Source organism: Perca fluviatilis, chromosome 23 (assembly GCF_010015445.1).
Source record: "Perca fluviatilis chromosome 23, GENO_Pfluv_1.0, whole genome shotgun sequence".
In the NCBI taxonomy this organism is placed as follows: Eukaryota; Metazoa; Chordata; class Actinopteri; order Perciformes; family Percidae; genus Perca; species Perca fluviatilis.
In genome coordinates, this window is record NC_053134.1 from 10,959,196 (window position 1) to 10,978,492 (window position 19,297).

Here is a 19,297-nt window from a genome sequence, read left to right on the forward strand (position 1 = left end):
TATTTATCACACATTTCTGATATTGACCAGACAACTAATCAGATAGTCAGGAAAATAATCGGAGTAATCAAAAACAATAATACCAAAATGAAGTTATCGTTCGTTACAGCTATAAAAGAAAAACACTGCTTTTGGCTTCCTTGCTAATTCCTGAGTAAGGGCGACAGGGCAGCAATTTGGATGAAATTTCAAATATTCTATAGAGTTTAAGAACATTTTCACTTAAAACTCTAAAATGTAAATGTTTTACAAACCATATCAAATGCACAGTGAAATGTGAGTCATCTTGGCGCGCCACAATGGTTAAGAAAAACATTAAAACATACAAAACATTAGCGTTACTTTTGCATTATATTAATAAGAACAAAGGCATATTGAGTAGTTTGGGCCTATTGGCTGAACACCTGCAGTAGTGCAGTAACTTTTTGAGGCATTATTTAGACAAAAGGAGATAACTTTGAACTAGCCTTTTATAATGCTTTACCCTGCAGCCTTTTTTCAGATGAGTTTCTACATAATTAATTCATTCTTGAGGTTCTGCAACCTCGGGGATAGTTTACCACTTTCTAGACCAAGTTAAATCTTTAGAGTGAATTCAAAAGTGTTGGTCAGTGCTTTGGGATAGCTGAGGTGTAGTGCATAGATCACTCCACAGATTACCAGGAAGGCATCGCCAAGTCTGGGAAGGCTGACCACGGCATCACTTTCAATGACGACAGTGATTCTCACAGGGTGGTAGTGAACTGGACTTGCGTCATGGTCACCGATGAAAGTAATGAGGCCCACTGCAACACCATCAAGCTCTGGCTCATCAGACTCATCCTGAATGAATGAAAAAAGAGATACTAATCACAAACTAACACATGGAACAGAACAGATGACATAATTTGTCTTTCCTTAACCAAGTCCCATTGAAATCCAATACCACTTTTACAAAAGAGACCTGGGTCTCATTGTAAGAGTTGAAAACATAAGATCCATGTTCTGCACACATGAATCAGCCAAAATACCAGAGAATCTAAGTGCTGACTGAAACCAAGGACATTTACAAGAAAATGTTTTACTGAACATTGAATAAAATGTTAGTATTTAAGGGTTAGATAATACACAGCAGAATCTGTTAGTGACTTAAGGAGACTCACTGTGCAGGTTCTTAAAATACCAGAGACGTCCTCACGCAGATACACAGGAAGGACGTGGAGAACAGTAGTGCACTTGGTGTGTATGTCATGGATTTCCTATTCAGATAAAAAACAGAATTGCATATACTGAAGAGTTTACATAAAGCTGATTTTAAACAGTCCAAACAGAACATATGTCCACAAATAACCTGTTAACATCTTTAATGCAATCAGACAAATGGCAAACAAAGTGGACTAATTGCAAAAGTCAAAAGCTCATTTCAATCATTGAACCTGTTCAATGTTCTACTGGTTCAACCTCATGAAATGTGTAAAAATCTATTTACCTGTTCATCATGGATTTTTAAAATTTCAGCCAGAGCATCTGCTGTCTTCCCAGTTTTTGATGCCTTCCGTCTGAATAAGGTCATCAGTCGAGGAAGATAGCGGTCAAGCTCAGCATAGCACGTGTTGGGCAGGTTCTGATTTGTAATCCGCTGGAACTCTGCATACAACTACATAGAAATAACAGCCAGAGGAGAATACAGCAACAACACTTATTAAAAAAACAGTTCAATTTGAAGAATCTTGCACACATTCATAAAGCAAAAATATCAGCCAAATGAGTAAGAATCACAATTTTCACTTTAAAAGAGAGAGCTGATCCATATTACCTCAGACTCTATTTTAAGAGCAGGCCAGAGGTCCATGAGGTCGTTCACTGGTGGGCAGGACATCACTATGGTCTGTCGGCGTAGGGGAAATGTGGTCTCCATCATCTTTCTAATGAGGGTCAGTTTCTTCTCAGTCTTCTTCAACAATTTTTGCAAGCAAATACAAAGTTAAGTAAAATATGATTAGTAGTATTCGTGAACAGAACACATTCATTATTTGTTGACTTAAATACAGCAAAACACTTTATTTTGATCAAACAGGCAAGTAGAAAAAACAATGATGTGTGTATGTGGGAGTGCGTATAATTTGGGGTTACCACACTAAAACCTTGTCTGAGAAAAAAACAACAATTCAAGTTATTGGTATTTAGAGGGCGGGGGAGGGTGATAGAAGAATTCACATTCATTGGATTACCTGGTATCGTTATCACATCTCCAGTTATCTTCCTTAACTTCTTGAAACTGGAACAGCAAGATGCAAAGGCATAAACTGATCTGAAACTGAACAATTAAAAGATTCAAAGAGTGTCAAATTATAAATACTTCCATTTATAAATGTTCCCTGTTAATGATCTTTTCATTTAATCCCCATAAGTGTCAAGTTACTAAAGCCATCAAGCAAAATTAACATTACTGTAAAGAAAAGCAGCCACACTTGAACCTTAGTGCATGGTTAATCAACAATAATACCATTTCTACAAACCAAAGCTTTACTGTTAAGGGTTTTTACTTTATTCATCTTTGTCATGAAAAGCAGCTTGTCTCCAGCAGGGTCGTTTGTTTTAAAACCGAGGCAACACAAGTAGGCAGGCACGGGCAGTTGACTCGTTCTGTTAACAGCAATCTCCGTGTCTCAGACAGTCTGCTCACACAGAATTTAAAACTAGCGTCCTAGAAGCTACACAGAGAGCGCGACTTGCAGTGTAGGAACTCAGTTTGAGGTGTTTATGCTCTTTTGTGCACTATTGAAAGTTTCCAGCAACAAAAACTAACTATCGTATACGAGGTGTCTGTTAGTGCTTCTACTAACATACCAGGTGTCTGTTAGTGCTTCTACTAACAACTAATTTTCTAACACCACCTTTAGCGGGCGGGGAATGAGCGGTGTGATTACTAGATTCATCCGTCGTCAAATTCTTCAGGGAGTCGGTTAGTGGTAGCTAGGTCGCTAGTTGTGCTGCTGGAGTGCGTAACGTCAAAGTCCTTCTAAATAGTCTCTGGTAACATTATTGGTCGCGACTAAGTGGCTAGCTAGCTCTTTAGCAGCTAACCTATATCTGACAAGTTGCCAATCCCTACAAGACTCCGTGATAAGCCAGTGAAGGCCGGGGCTTGGAGAAGGTCTACGCTCTCTGAGACAAACACATACAAAATGTATAAAAGAAGTAAAAGCGAATGAATATTAACATTCAAAACTTACAGTAAGTCCAGTGAGCCTGATTGCTGCTGCAGGTTAGTTTCTGCAACCCTACTGTCTGCTGCTTCCCGCCTTTGCGCGTTGTTCAAACTTTTCTTCTTCTGTGTTTTTCCAAAGAGCGGTAAGGAATCAGTGTAGTGTGCAAATTAGCGCCACCTTCTGCTTCGCAGGTTGAATCAGAGATTAACTCTCCATACAAAATTATCCCTGCAGCTGCTTAAATAAAAATAAAAAGAATATATAGGCTACATTAAACTGATGAAGCAAAAAATAAATAAAATAAAAACATTTTGTCCTCCACTAATGTCTAATGCATTTCAGACCATTTGCTATTGCAATTTATTTATTATGATCGATTTTACTTATTTGGTAAAGCACTTTGAGATTTTATTGTATTTTAACATGTGCTATATAAATTCAGTTTATTTTTAAATCATCCCTATTTTAAACAATAGAAATAACAGGACTTTATCATTCTTAGTATGTTATTACTCAATTCTATTACATTGTACTTAAGTTATGTTTTTAAGTTATGCTTACTTATACACAAAATAGTTCCATTTAATCAAAAAATATTAGTTAACAATACTCAAAAAGGAAGAACATGTTACACCAACTTGACAAAATTAAGTTAGTAGAACTTGTTCTAAAACTTTGAGTATACACTACTTAATCTATTTAATTACTTTGAACGTTCGGGTTTACAGTGTACGATAGAGATTTTAATTATATTGCACTATCACGATAATTAATGTTGATGACGCAATCTACCCGCAAAGGTTAGAGCCACGAGCTGCAACCATATGTCAATGGCTGCAACGCGTCATCGTCATCTTGAGTAAACATGACTAAAAGCGAAACAAGGAGCTGGTGAAAAAGACTGGTGCAACATCCATTATTTGGACTTGGTTTGGATTTAAGCCGCTACAACGGAGCTGTGGTCGAGCCGTACCACGGAGCCTTTCACCAACCTGACCATTCACTATATAACGGACGATTGGAATCCAGCCGGTGTTTGCAGACGTTGTAGTGGGACCAAAAAATGTACCGGGACGTTTACGGCCCCCGCCGTACCGGTTGAGCAGAGGCTGCACCGTCTGACCAGCAGGCAGCGGCGGCGCCGGATGGTGTTGCTAACAACTTGCAATGTATAACTATTATCAGACCGGCCCACCGGGAAAAGTCCCGACTCTTGTGTGTGTGCGCGCGTGCGTGTGCGCGCGTGCTCTCTCTCTCTCTCTCTCTCTCTCTCTCTCTCTCTCTCTCTCTCTCTCTCTCTCTCTCTCTCTCTCTCTCTCTCTCTCTCTCAAATGCGTTACATTAGGCTGCAGGTAAGAAACTTTGTTTGAAATATGTTTTTATTTAAAGTTTTATTTAAAGCATCTTTGCCTAATACTGAAAGTATTTCCAGTACAGTGTCTGTTCCTTAACTAAACAGACACCAGTTTTTCCTGTTCTCTGCATCTTGGGTGGCATTTAAGAACCAAGGACTTAAACTTACTAAGTGTAGTGCCTTTTAGAATGGTTTGCACTAAAGAGAAGACACCCAATACTTTAAGCTTTTTCTTTGTCAAAGTCTCTGCAACTAGTGTACTTGAATTTTATTCATCTGCAACATTATGTTGTATAATTACAGTTTTGAACAATAAATGTTCTCAAAACTACATACTATGTTTCTTTCTCTTTAAAAAAAATAAATAATAATAATACATTTAGCAGTTTGGTTTTCCTTAGGGTCTATGTAACCTGGTCTGAAATGGTTCTATTATAATTTATATATCGCAATATATATCGTTATCGCAAGAGGCTACAATGTATATCGCAATATGGATTTTAGGCCATATCACCCATCCCTAAATTCAAATGAACTCCGGTGTAGCGCTGACCCTGAGTCAGTAGGTGCAGCCTGTGTGTCGCAGCTGAGGTTTGTGGCTGCTGCTAAATGCTAGCAGATGTGTGCTGGACTTCTGCTGGTCCCCACATTGTTTGTGGCTGTTTTTAGCTCCAAAGTGAAGGAAACAAATAGGACTCCTCCCTTGTAGTGTCCCATCTTTGGTGACTATTTCAGACCTTCCTTTCCTTCCACCCACTCTTGAAGCAGCAGAGATCTGTTAGCGGGTCAGCTCTCTACCTTCACTCTCAACTACCATTCTCATTTAGACGCTGTTATGTCCACCTGTCCTGTACTGCTCACCATCTACCTGTTTCACATACCCTCGCTCTGTAGTTTCCCCTCAAGTTTCCTCCCAACATCCATCCACGTGGCATACAAAGCCATCCTTATTCCTCCATCTTTCCTTCGGCCCACTGCCCTGTTTATCACACCCACGTATGCAAAAAATAAATTAAATGAATACAGGCTGTGGTTTAAAAACAAATACACTGATACAGATCAACTGTAGCTTTTTACCAAGTACAGAATGCACCCAGCTACACTCAGTGTCTGTACTCAGCCACTATGTAACGAGTCTGGGCACCATGGGGGAGACCTAAAAGAGTATCCAACAATAGGTTGCAGGCTCTAAACTGGCGTTGTCCTAGTTGAAATTGTTATACAGAAGGAAATGAGTAGAAAGAGATCAGGTAATGACAAACTAATTAAATATCTAACACATGTATAATTCAAATGTTCATTGAACTTGTTTGACATTCAAAGTCTTTCTTTTTTGTTTACCTATCTCATTTGTGTTTACCCAAATTATAATTTTTTTAAACACAATCTTGTTCAATAGTACTCACCATTTGATTGCTTTCCAATTCACCCTTTGAGCACCTTTTTATAATGTAGACAAACATTTTCAGTTCTCTGTTTGGAGATATTTTGCTGACTTTATGCAGATGTGTTTCCATGTTGGTTTAAACATGATCTCTTTAGCTGCTACTATTTTTAATGGATACTTTTGAACATCACAGCCATGCTTAGTTGCATCAGCCCCTTAACTTTACATTTGGCTTATGTCTTTCAGTGACTTCCTGATATTGCCGGGCTTCATCGACTTTACCTCAGACGAAGTGGTGAGTACACCTATGTGTGAAGGACATACTTGAGAATACAGAAGGGCATGTAAGGTCGGTTGTTGTTTCAGAAGATTGTTGCAAGTATCCGTCACATCTGAGAAGAGACTTTCCTGGGTATTTTAAAGACGAGCCAATCGTTTCTTTAGTTTCTTCTACACCCCTCATGATGATAATGTGGCACTGTCAGCAGACAGACCATTCTTGGCAGAGCCACTTCCTAAACCATCAGACTTATTACAGTGCAGTCTCTTTAAAAAATTAAATAAAAAAATAAAGTTTTAAACACACCTCTGTACTCCAGACCTCAAACACGTTTATAATGACAGCTCTGGTTTTTGCCCATTTAAAACCATCTGCGTCATTCCTTCTCGCCCTGCTATTTTTGCCCAATGTGGTCACCCACTGGCTGCTCTCTCACCCTTGTGTTTACATTTGTGTCTGGTCTGTTGCTCATCCACCTCTCTCAGCAGATGAAGGGAGAGTTAATCTTGGGGCTTTAGATGAAATCCCTCACTTCTGCTTCGTCCATCTCAGCGGATTGTAATTTAATTGATATCTCTAATCTCTCTCTGTTTCCTTCAGAGTTACTCCCTTGTTGCTGTGTGAGATGGTTTTCTGCTTCGCCATGTTGTCATGGGCTGGCTGTCTCAAAAGAGTCTTTGTCTTGCCCTAGTTTTTCCACAGGATAGTGAGTCAATTCAAGCTTGAATAACACAAATGCTTCCACATTTGGCCTCTGTCACCAATTTGAATGGAGTAGTTAATGTTCACACAGGGACTCGGTAGATCGGACTGACATTTGTAATATACTGTCTAGCTTTTGTAAGGTGTTGGAAACATGAAGAGGGGCCACATGTGCGTGGAGCTGTTGTGGGAATTTCTTCGGGTTCGTGATGTTCTCGACATGCTTTCCTAACTCTCAGTTGAATTTAGCAGGTTAGTGCAGTTGTGCTTTCTAAATGGAGAAGGGGTGTTAGTTGAGTTCTCCTGCCTTGGCCGTGAAGCCCTGAGAAAAGCCTCCATAGTTTATGTCTGTCACAGATAAGGAGTAGAAGCTTGGACACCATAGAACTCATTTGCTGGTTTCCCATGTGCAAGGAATGTCATTATTTTCACACACACAGTTGACGATAGCAGAAGCTGGTGTTGGCTGTTGTGGGAATCAGTCAGATATTAAAGTTAAATGTGGAATTTGGAGAGACCGTGGTATGGCTCATTTCTATTTTTCCAGACAGCGTCAGGTTTCTGTCCCAGAGAGGACGAAATGTGTTTTTGATGGACCATGCCGTTTCTTTTGTTTGCAGAGATCTCATATCACAGACAAACACAAAATCATGCACACAAGTTTAAATGATGTACACTTTTACTTAAAAGGAGCTCATTTAACGTACCTTGATTTTTAAAAAGTCTGCTAATTGGCCTCCATGTTCTTTGTGTCATTGTCATTTAAACAGATTTAAAGTGCTCTTATTATGCTTTTTCCCTTTCCTTTATTGTGTTATATATCTTTTTTTTGTTTTGTTTTATAGGTTTACAAAGTGAAAAAGGCCAAAGTCCACCCAAAGGCACTTATCATCTCCAACAGAAAACACTGTTCACCAACTGCTCCAAACAGCTCTATTGTAGTCCAGCCTTTACTTCATGAAAAACATGCATCACTTTGTAACATACGTTATAATGCTCGACTAGATGCTAGCGTGGCGTCCTCATACTCTGCAACTGACTGGGTAGTTGTCCTTACCTAGCTACTGAGCGTAATGCGACTCCCAACAAAGATGGAACAGAAGTAAGATGCCTCGCTCTGTAGCTAAAACTGAGATCTCAACACAGGGGGTGAAAGAGGGCTGCAGCAATGTGCAGTACAACAAAAAATATGGTGTTTTCTGAAAATAAACCACATAAACTTATTCTGGTACAACCTCCTAAATACAATAATGAACCTGAAAATTAGCATAAATATGAGCACTTTAAAGGTAAACCCACTTGAAGACACAATTGTACAGTGTATTGAATCTGCCAAGTTTAGTCTGCCCCTGGTGGTTCATGTGGAAAATGACAGAAACAAGCTCCTCTTACATTACATTAAAATGTGCATCCCCCTCCTTTTTTGTCTCTTAGGACTTGACATCAGCTGACCAGGAAGATCACATTGAAGACCCCTCTCATCTCCTCCCCATGGATACTGTCACAGAGTCGGCAGTGGCAATGGTAATTGCTATGGCTGTAAGACACTACTTTGCCAAAACTGCTGGTATATTAAGAAACCAATTTTTCATGTATTGCTTAATTCTATTTTTTTTTTGTATTTTGGTAGCTAATGGGAGGCATTGGTATCATCCACCACAACTGCACACCAGAATTCCAAGCCAATGAGGTCCGCAAGGTTAAGGTAAACTATGATTATCCTTTTTAATGTTTACAAAGGACCATTTTCTAAATTTGTGTTTTATGTCACACCATCTTAGCATTTTAAGTAGTTAAGTCTTGTTGTCCTCCACCATTACACACTCGCATGCCTGTACAAAACAAAATACTAAAATACATCAAAGGACTAAAATCTCACCTTGACCTGTCTTCTCCTCTTGTACCATTTTGTCCCTATATAGGTTCTGGTAATTGTCTTCCAAGTGTGTGTGTGTGTGTGTGTTTTTTGTTTGTGTTGTGTGTTACTGTTTTCTTGTATTGGCATATTAATGTGTGTTTCTTGCTGTGTGATGTTTTTGCTACTGTAAACAACGAAGAGGAAAAAACAAACCCAATCCTTTTGTTTGGTTTCCAGAGGTTTGAGCAGGGTTTTATCACAGACCCAGTTGTGATGAGTCCATCGGACAGTTGGGGATGTGTTTGAGGCCAAAGTAAGGCAGCGTTTCTCTGGTATTCCGGTCACAGAGACAGGCAAAATGGGCAGCAAACTAGTGGGCATCGTCACCTCCAGAGATATTGACTTCCTTTCTGCCTCAGAAAGACCGTGGCAAACCTCTTGAGGAGGTATGTATTTTTATGCTTTTTATTTTTTATTTTTTTATTTTTAAGAAACTGTTTATCCATCAGTTGAAAATGTTTTGTTTTTGGGATCACTCATTTAATTGTTCTAACATTGAAATGATGCTTATATCCTCTCAAGGCCATGACAAAGAGGGAGGTTGGTGGTGGCTCAGCCGGGTGTTACACTGAAAGAAGCCAATGATATTCTGCAGCGCCAGTAAAAAAGGTGAATATAAGTTCATGTGTGGCAGCAGCTTTTTCTAGTTCTCATGTGCAATTTTAATAACCTCACTTTCTCCGTAACCAGGCAAGCTTCCCATTGTAAATAATAACGACGAGCTGGTGGCCATTATTGCCAGGACCGGATCTGAAGAAGACCGGGACTACCCGCTGGCCTCAAAGACTCGCATGAAACAGCTGCTGTGTTGGTGCCGCCATCGGCACCAGGGAGGATGACAAATACAGACTGGACCTGTTGGTGCAGGCTGGAGTGGATGTTGTTGTACTGGTGGGTGCTTTTTGATGGTTGAATTAATGATGGCTTATGTATATCCTATCGCTGGTGCCAGTCTGTATTAAATGTGTGAGAATGTTAAACCAAAGTTAGGTCATTATTTGGAGGAGGTTGCCTAAAATCCATACTGTTTTAGGGGACTTCCACTGATAAAGAGGAAGTGTGCTGTACTACTGCTAATACTACTACTATACTTGTGGACAGTGTAAATTAATAGAACCATAAATCAAATATGGTGGCGTTCCATGACTCAATATACTATAACTTACTGGGAACTTAATTTTTTTTAATATAATTTCATCGGAAATTGACCTTAGAGGCTAAAGGTAAAGTATTGTCTAAATGTACAGTAAGTGTGCAGAATGTGTGTTCTCTACGTGTGAAAATATGTCTGTATAATACACACGCTGTCTGCATCCTTAGCCTGTATTATCTGTTAAGACTACTGAATCCTCAGGTCCAACGCTAGTGTACTTAAACCATGAATGTTTTTGGATCTCCAGGACTCTTCGCAAGGCAACTTCGGTTGTATCAAATCAACATGATAAATTATATTAAACAGAAGTATCCAGAATTGCAGGTGGTGGGAGGAAATGGTAAGTTTGTTGAAAAAAAAAAAAGAAACACTTGTTGCTGCTGTTGCCTCAGTTAATATTCATGTCAGTGGAAATACTGTGTTAGTCAAGCAACTTTGATTTTGTTCACAAAAGCATTTTGTGTTTTTGTAGATTTCTTATAATGTCACCAAAACATAATGGTTTGCACACATTTACTGACACATTTTTATTCTTTTTACCTACAGTGGTTACAGCCTGGTGGCTGGGCAAGAATCTGATCGATGCTGGTGTCGATGCTCTGAGAGTCGGCATGGGCTGGGCGGCTCAATCTGCATCACTCAGGAAGGTACTTGCCCTTGTTTTTAAATCTCCTAAACACAAAAGATTTTTATTTTCTCATTATCAGAAAGCAGAAATGGAATTTCATTTTGGATAAATGGTTAATGTATAGCACTACGTTAAAACAAAGATAATATTGTGATGACATAACTGGCCACATAAAAGAATAAATTGGGACACAGAAGCATATATATATTGGACTGTAGCACCTCCGTGCTTGCTGTACCTGTTCTTAATCTGGCTATAAACTACAGTGGAAGGAAAAGGCTTGGTTGCTAATGGTAAAAAAAAATAAAATACCCTGAGATCCTCCTAGTTGTCATAGTGTGATCTGCCAAGGCCCCATTCTGGGTTGCCATGGGGACCGCCTCTTGTGCTCAGACTGGGTCAATCGTTCGCTAAGAAGAACAGAAGAGACATGTTGCAGCAAAGAGCCACAACCTAAAATAACTGTTAGTCTCCAGTGAAATAGACACTGCTTCTTATTTTATAAGCTGGTTGCTGTTTGCCAAAAGTCTGATCTGACTGTCTTTTTTTTTTTTTAAACCTAATTTTTGTCATGTTTTTTCTATCTTCCTTCTAGTCATGGTATGTGGGCGGCCCCAGGGGTTCTTTGTGTACAAGGTAGCAGAATACCAGGCGCTTTTGGTGTGCCAGTCATCGCTGATGGCGGCATTCAGACTGTGGCCATGTGGTGAAGGCTCTGTCTCTTGGAGCATCGACTGGTGAGATTTCACAGATACGCACCCCACAGATGTAACATTGTGAGAAGAAGGCCTTGTCTTAACGGTCATTTTTTTCTAAGTTTTTTAATCTTCAAAAAATCCAGTCTTTACAGCAATCGTGTTTATCACAGCAGCTGGTGATGTTAGCTTGGGTAATAAAACGACAGATAATTTTCTCCTTCCTGTCTCCCCACTCCAGTTATGATGAGGCTCGTATTAGCGGCAACCACTGAGGCTCCAGGGGAGTACTTCTTCTCAGATGGTGCGCGGCTGAAAAAGTACCGTGGTATGGGCTCCGGGACGCTATGGAGAAAGAGCACCAGCAGCCAGAAACGCTTATTTTAGGTATATGTGGGAGGCTAAAGTAGAGAAGGCCAAAAATTCCAGAGCAGTGATCACAACTGCGTGATTCCAGTTGGAGAAATTTTTTATTATTTTTTTTCTCTTTTCCACAGTGAGGGCGATAAATGGAAGGTAGTTCAGGGTGTGTCAGGTTCGGTCCAGGACAAGGGTTCCATCCACAAGTTTGTACCTTACCTGATAGCTGGTATCCAGCATGGCTGCGCCAGGACATCGGGGCCAAAGAGTCTTTCTGTTCTCCGGGTGAGCATGGCCGCTATCGGTGTATTATAATGCTGATATTAACTTTGATGTGCATTATATTTGACCATCTTTCCATCTTTTCTATCTTTTTTTATTTTTATTTTATTTTTTAGTTCCATGATGTACTCCTGGAGGCTGAAGTTTGAAGAAGGGACCATGTCTGCACAGATGGAGGAGGGTTCCGCGGACTTCACTTTCGTAAATTACAAAAACTGGACTGAAAGTTGGACTGAATTATGAAGGCAGTTTCTGCACTGAGGCAGGTAATGTCATCTGTCAGTCCCAGAAGCAGACAGCCGGAACTCTAAACTGTGGTTTCTTTGTCGACTCTCCTTACCCTGTAGATCCGCTTTTATCCGCGACATTGCTAAGAAACGAAAACGGCTCTTATATTACTCTACTTCCTGTATGTGTTGGCATTAGCAAAGCGCAGCAGTGGGGAAATAAACCTGTTCATAGTTGCACAAAACAGGGGCTTTAACTGCTTATTTAGCAGCATGGCTTTATCAAAAAAGGATGGACGGGCGCCATGTCTGGTGACTCTTATTGCAAATGCACAGTTTAGCAGTTTCTGCCAAATGCATTCAAGAAAACTTATGCTTAGGTGGAGTACAATTTGCTGAATTAAAGTGAGTTACCCGGTTAGTACTTTTGGCAGCTAAAGTCATTTTTATGTTGCGACATCGCTGATTTCCTCGATTCTTCGGTGCTACGTATTGTTTGCGATTTATATATGTTTCTTCCCTCTTCGTGACGGCATACTTTGACTGATGCAACTTATACTGGAGCGATCTAGAGTAGCCGGAAAATAATGGTAGGTGGCATGTGCTCTTTAAGGCCCTGGGGAAATTAATATTTAGCACACATTTCTGATATTGACCAGACAATCCAATCATGATAGTCTAGGAAAACAATAACGGAGTAATCAAGTTCGGGCCAATACTACCAAAATGAAGTTATCGTCATACAGCCATGTGGGAAAAGAAAAACACTGCTTTCGTGGCTTCCCTTGCTAATTCCTGAGTAAAGGCTTACAGGGCAGCAATTTGGATGAAATTTCAAATATTCTATAGAAGCCAGCGTAATGACATTTTCACTTAAACTCTAAAATGTAAATGCTTTTACAAACCATAATAAATGCACAGTGAAATGTGAGTCATCTCTATGCGATCCCACAATGGTTAAGAAAAAACATTAAAACATACAAAAACATTAGCATACTTTTGCATTATATTAATAAGAACAAAGGCATATTGAGTAGTTTGGGCCTATTATTGGCTGAACACCTGCAGTAGTGCAGTAACTTTTTGAGGTAATTATTTAGACAAAAAGGGAGCATAACTTTGAACTAGCCTTTATAATGCTTCTACCCTGCAGCCTTTTCGGATGAGTTTCTACATCATTAATTCATTCTTGAGGGTCTGCAACCCTCGGGATAGTTTACCACTTTCTAGACCAAGCTAAATCTTTAGAGTGAATTCAAAAGTGTTGGTCGTGCTTTGGGATAGCTGAGGTGTAGTGCATAGATCACTCCACAGATTACCAGGAAGGCATCGCTAAGTCTGGGAAGGCTGACCACGCATCACTTTCTAAATGACGCCATACAGTGATTCTCACAGGGTGGTAGTGAACTACACGCCACTGGTCACCGGTGAAGGTAATGAGGCCCACTGCAACACCATCAAGCTCTGGCTCATCAGACTCATCCTGAATGAATGAAAAAGAGATACTACACTCACAAACTAACACATGGAACAGAACAGATGACATAATTTGTTCTTCCTTAACCAAGTCCCATTGAACTCCAATACCACTTTTACAAAAGAGACCTGGGTCCTATTGTGAAGAGTTGAAAACATAAGATCCATGTTCTGGCACACATGAATCAGCCAAAAATACCAGAGAATCTAAGTGCTGACTGAAACCAAGGACATTTACAAGAAAAATGTTTTACTGAACATTGAATAAAAATGTTAGTATTTAAGGGTTAGATAATACACAGCAGAATCTGTTAGTGACTTAAGGAGACTCACTGTGCAGGTTCTTAAACATCCAGAGACGCCCCTACGCAGATACACAGGAAGGACGTGGGAGAACAGTAGTGCACTTGGTGTGTATGTCATGGATTTCTATTCAGATAAAAAACAGAATTGCATATACTGAAGAGTTTACATAAAGCTGATTTTAAACAGTCCAAACAGAACATATGTCCACAAATAACCTGTTAACATCTTTAATGCAATCTGCACAAATGGCAAACCAAAGTGGACTAATTGCAAAAGTCAAAAGCTTCATTTCAATCATTGAACCTGTTCAATGTTCTACTGAGTTCAACCTATGAAATGTGTAAAAATCTATTTACCTGTTCATCATGGATTTTTAAAATTTCAGCCAGAGCATCTGCTGTCTTCCCAGTTTTTGTGCCTTCCGTCTGAATAAGGTCATCAGTCGAGGAAGATAGCGGTCAAGCTCAGCATAGCACGTGTTGGGCAGGTTCTGATTTGTAATCCGCTGGAACTCTGCATACAACTACATAGAAATAACAGCCAGAGGAGAATACAGCAACAACACTTATTAAAAAACAGTTCAATTTTGAAGAATCTTGCACACATTCATAAAGCAAAAATATCAGCCAAAATGAGTAAGAATCACAATTTTCACTTTTTAAAAAGAGAGAGCTGATCCATATTACCTCAGACTCTATTTTAAGAGCAGGCCAGAGGTCCATGAGGTCGTTTCACTGGTGGGCAGGACATCACTATGGTCTGTCGGGAGGGGAAATGTGGTCTCCATCATCTTTCTAATGAGGGTCAGTTTCTTCTCAGTCTTCTTCAACAATTTTTGCAAGCAAATACAAAGTTAAGTAAAATATGATTAGTAGTATTCCGTGAACAGAACACATTCATTATTTGTTGACTTAAATACAGCAAAACACCTTTATTTTGATCAAACAGGCAAGTAGAAAAAACAATGATGTGTGTATGTTGGAGTGCGTATAATTTTGGGGTTACCACACTAAAACCTTGTCTGAGAAAAAAACAACAATTCAAGTTATTGGTATTTAGAGGGCGGGGAGGGTGATAGAACAATTCACATTCATTGGATTACCCTGGTATCGTTATCACATCTCCAGTTATCTTCCTTAAACTTTGAAACTGGAACAGCAAGATGCAAAGGCATAAACTGATCTGAAACTGAACAATTAAAAGATTCAAAGAGTGTCAAATTATAAATACTTCCCATTTATAAATGTTCCCTGTTAATGATCTTTTCATTTAATCCCCATAAGTGTCAAGTTACTAAAGCCATCAAGCAAAATTAACATTACTGTAAAGAAAAGCAGCCACACTTGAACCTTAGTGCATGGTTAATCAACAATAATACCATTTCTACAAAACCAAAGCTTTACTGTTAAGGTTTTTACTTTATTCATCTTTGTCATGAAAAGCAGCTTGTCTCCAGCAGGGTCGCTTTGTTTTAAAACCGAGGCAACACAAGTAGGCAGGCACGGGCAGTTGACTCGTTCTGGTTAACAGCAATCTCCTGTGTCTCAGACAGTCTGCTCACACAGAATTTAAAACTAGCGTCCCTAGAAGCTACACAGAGAGCGGACTTGCAGTGTAGGAACTCAGTTTGAGTGCTTATGCTCTTTTGTGCACTATTGAAAGTTTCCAGCAACAAAAACTAACTATCGTATACGCAGGTGTCTGTTAGTGCTTCTACTAACATACCAGGTGTCTGTTAGTGCTTCTACTAACAACTAATTTTTCTAACACCACCTTTAAGCGGGGAATGAGCGGCTGATTACTAGATTCATCCGTCGTCAAATTCTTCAGGGAGTCGGTTAGTGGTAGCTAGGTCGCTAGTTGTGCTGCTGGAGCGCGAACGTCAAAGTCCCTTCTAAATAGTCTCTGGTAACATTATTGGTCGCTACGCTAAGTGGCTAGCTAGCTCTTTAGCAGCTAACCTATATCTGACAAGTTGCCAATCCCTACAAGACTCCCTGTGATAAGCCAGTGAAGGGCGGGGCTTTGAGAAGGTCTACGCTCTCTGAGACAAACACATACAAAATGTATAAAAGAAGTAAAAGCGAATGAATATTAACATTCAAAACTTACAGTAAGTCCAGTGAGCCTGATTGCTGCTGCGTAGGTAGTTTCTGCAACCCTACTGTCTGCTGCTTCCCCGCCTTGCTGCGTTGTTCAAACTTTTCTTCTTCTGTGTTTTTCCAAAGAGCGGTAAGGAATCAGTGTAGTGTGCAAATTAAGCGCCACCTTCTGCTTCGCCAGAGGTTGAATCAGAGATTAACTCTCCATACAAAATTATCCCTGCAGCTGCTTAAATAAAAATAAAAAGAATATATAGGCTACATTAAACTGATGAAGCAAAAATTAAATAAAATAAAAACATTTTGTCCTCCACTAATGTCTAATGCATTTCAGACCATTTGCTATTGCAATTTATTTATTATGATCGATTTTACTTATTTGGTAAAAGCACTTTGAGATTTTATTGTATTTTAACATGTGCTATATAAATTCAGTTTATTTTTAAATCATCCCTATTTTAAAACACTAGAAATAACAGGACTTTACCATTCTTAGTATGTTATTACTCAATTCTATTACATTGTACTTAAGTTATGTTTTTAAGTTATGCTTACTTATACACAAAATAGTTCCATTTAATCAAAAATATTAGTTAACAATACACAAAAGGAAGAACATGTTACACCAACTTGACAAAATTAAGTTAGTAGAACTTGTTCTAAAACTTTGAGTATACATCAACTTAATCTATTTAATTACTTTGAACGTTCGGGTTTACAGTGTACGATAGAGATTTTAATTATATTGCACTATCACGATAATTAATGTTGATACGGAATCTACCCGCTAAAGTGTTAGAGCCAATGAGCTGCAACCATATGTCAATAGCTGCAACGTGTCATCGCTATCTTGAGTAAACATGACTAAAAGCGAAACAAGGAGCTGGTGAAAAAGACTGGTGCAACATCCATTATTTGGACTTGGTTTGATTTAAGCGTCTCACAACGGAGCTGTGGTCGAGCCGCACCACCGGAGCCTTTCACCAACCTGACCATTCACTATATAACGGACGCATTGGAATCCAGCCGGTGTTTGCAGACGTTGTAGTGGGACCAAAAATGTACCGCGGTACGTCCCCCGCCGCATCGGTTGAGCAGAGGCTGCAACGTCTGACCAGCAGGCAGCGGCGGCGCCGGATGGTGTTGCTAACAACTTGCAATGTATAACTATTATCAGACCGCCCACCGGGAAAAAGTCCCGACTCTTGTAGTGTGTACACGTGCAAGGCAGCGTTAAGTGCTTTTTTCTCTCTCTCTTTTTTTTTTTTTTTTTTTTCCCTCTCAAACGCGTTACATTAGGCTGCAGGTAAGAAACTTTGTTTGAAATATGGTTTTATTTAAAGTTTTATTTAAAGCATCTTTGCCTAATACTGAAAGTATTTCCAGTACAGTGTCTGTTCCTTAACCAAACAGACACCAGTTTTTCCTGTTCTCTGCATCTTGGGTGGCATTTAAGAACCAAGGACTTAAACTTACTAAGTGTAGTGCCTTTTAGAATGGTTTTGCACTCAAAGAGAAGACACCCAATACTTTAAGCTTTTTCTTGTCAAAGTCTCTGCAACTAGTGTACTTGAATTTTATTCATCTGCAACATTATGTTGTATAATTACAGTTTTGAACAATAAATGTTCTCAAAACTACATACTATGTTTCTTTCTCTTTAAAAAATAAATAATAATAATACATTTAGCAGTTTGGTTTTCCTTAGGGTCTATGTAACCTGGTCTGAAATGGTTCTATTATAATTTATATATCGCAATATATATCGTTATCGCAAGAGGCTACAATGTATATCGCAATATGGATTTTAGGCCATATCACCCATCCCTAAATTCAAATGAACTCCGGTGTAGCGCGGACCCTGAGTCAGTAGGTGCAGCCTGTGTGTCGCAGCTGAGGTTTGTGGCTGCTGCTAAATGCTAGCAGATGTGTGCTGGACTTCTGCTGGTCCCCACATTGTTTGTGGCTGTTTTAGCTCCAAAGTGAAGGGAAACAAAAAGGACTCCTCCCTTTGTAGTGTCCCATCTTTGGTGACTATTTTTTTTTTCCTTCCACCCCATCTTTTTTTTTTTTTTTCTTGAGGAACAGAAGCAGCAGAGATCTGTTAGCGGGTCAGCTCTCTACCTTCACTCTCAACTACCATTCTCATTTAGACGCTTGTATGTCCACCTGTCCTGTACTGCTCACCATCTACCTGTTTCACATACCCCGCTCTGTAGTTTCCCTCAAGTTTCCTCCCAACATCCATCCACGTGGCATACAAAGCCATCCTTATTCCTCCATCTTTCCTTCGGCCCACTGCCCTGTTTATCACACCCACGTATGCAAAAAATAAATTAAATGAATACAGGCTGTGGTTTAAAAACAAATACACTGATACAGATCAACTGTAGCTTTTTACCAAGTACAGAATGCACCCAGCTACACTCAGTGTCGTACTCAGCCACTATGTAACGAGTCTGGGCACCATGGGGGACCTAAAAGAGTATCCAACAATAGGTTGCAGGCTCTAAACTGGCGTTGTCCTAGTTGAAATTGTTATACAGAAGGAAATGAGTAGAAAGAGATCAGGTAATGACAAACTAATTAAATATCTAACACATGTATAATTCAAATGTTCATTGAACTTGTTTGACATTCAAAGTCTTTCTTTTTTGTTTACCTATCTCATTTGTGTTTACCCAAATTATAATTTTTTTAAACACAATCTTGTTCAATAGTACTCACCATTTGATTGCTTTCCAATTCACCCTTTGAGCACCTTTTTATAATGTAGACAAACATTTTCAGTTCTCTGTTTGGAGATATTTTGCTGACTTTATGCAGATGTGTTTCCATGTTGGTTTAAACATGATCTCTTTAGCTGCTACTATTTTTAATGGATACTTTTGAACATCACAGCCATGCTTAGTTGCATCAGCCCCTTAACTTTACATTTGGCTTATGTCTTTCAGTGACTTCCTGATATTGCCGGGCTTCATCGACTTTACCTCAGACGAAGTGGTGAGTACACCTATGTGTGAAGGACATACTTGAGAATACAGAAGGGCATGTAAGGTCGGTTGTTGTTTCAGAAGATTGTTGCAAGTATCCGTCACATCTGAGAAGAGACTTTCCTGGGTATTTTAAAGACGAGCCAATCGTTTCTTTAGTTTCTTCTACACCCCTCATGATGATAATGTGGCACTGTCAGCAGACAGACCATTCTTGGCAGAGCCACTTCCTAAACCATCAGA

General features: G+C 39.5%; 1 protein-coding gene and 2 long non-coding RNA genes across 15 annotated transcripts in view; 2 read left to right on the forward strand and 1 right to left on the reverse strand.

Annotated features, from left to right (window-relative positions):
* The window catches only part of impdh1b (IMP (inosine 5'-monophosphate) dehydrogenase 1b), a 37,917-nt gene that overhangs the window by 10,911 nt on the left and 7,709 nt on the right, over positions 1-19,297 (forward strand). For all 11 annotated transcript variants that reach the window (XR_005638076.1, XM_039791053.1, XM_039791054.1 and 8 more), the window contains one exon: positions 6,179-6,227. Coding sequence is in view for 10 of the 11 variants with exons in the window: in XM_039791053.1 (XP_039646987.1) it covers positions 6,179-6,227 (49 nt within the window). In the remaining variant the exon portion in view is untranslated. The remainder of the gene's footprint in view (positions 1-6,178; positions 6,228-19,297) is intronic.
* On the reverse strand, positions 1,165-16,138 carry LOC120553014. 3 transcript variants are annotated; one of them, XR_005638079.1, is made up of 5 exons: positions 16,072-16,138; positions 2,211-2,296; positions 1,796-1,933; positions 1,469-1,636; positions 1,165-1,238 (listed from the first exon to the last, which is right to left on the reverse strand). It is a non-coding gene; the product is annotated as an uncharacterized LOC120553014 (long non-coding RNA). The 3 variants fall into 3 exon arrangements; XR_005638080.1 differs by lacking the exon at positions 16,072-16,138 and adding an exon at positions 3,216-3,245 and having other exon boundaries at positions 1,796-1,930; XR_005638078.1 differs by lacking the exon at positions 16,072-16,138 and adding an exon at positions 3,216-3,245.
* On the forward strand, positions 8,444-9,053 carry LOC120553015. Its single transcript, XR_005638081.1, has 4 exons — positions 8,444-8,453; positions 8,545-8,619; positions 8,837-8,842; positions 9,010-9,053. It is a non-coding gene; the product is annotated as an uncharacterized LOC120553015 (long non-coding RNA).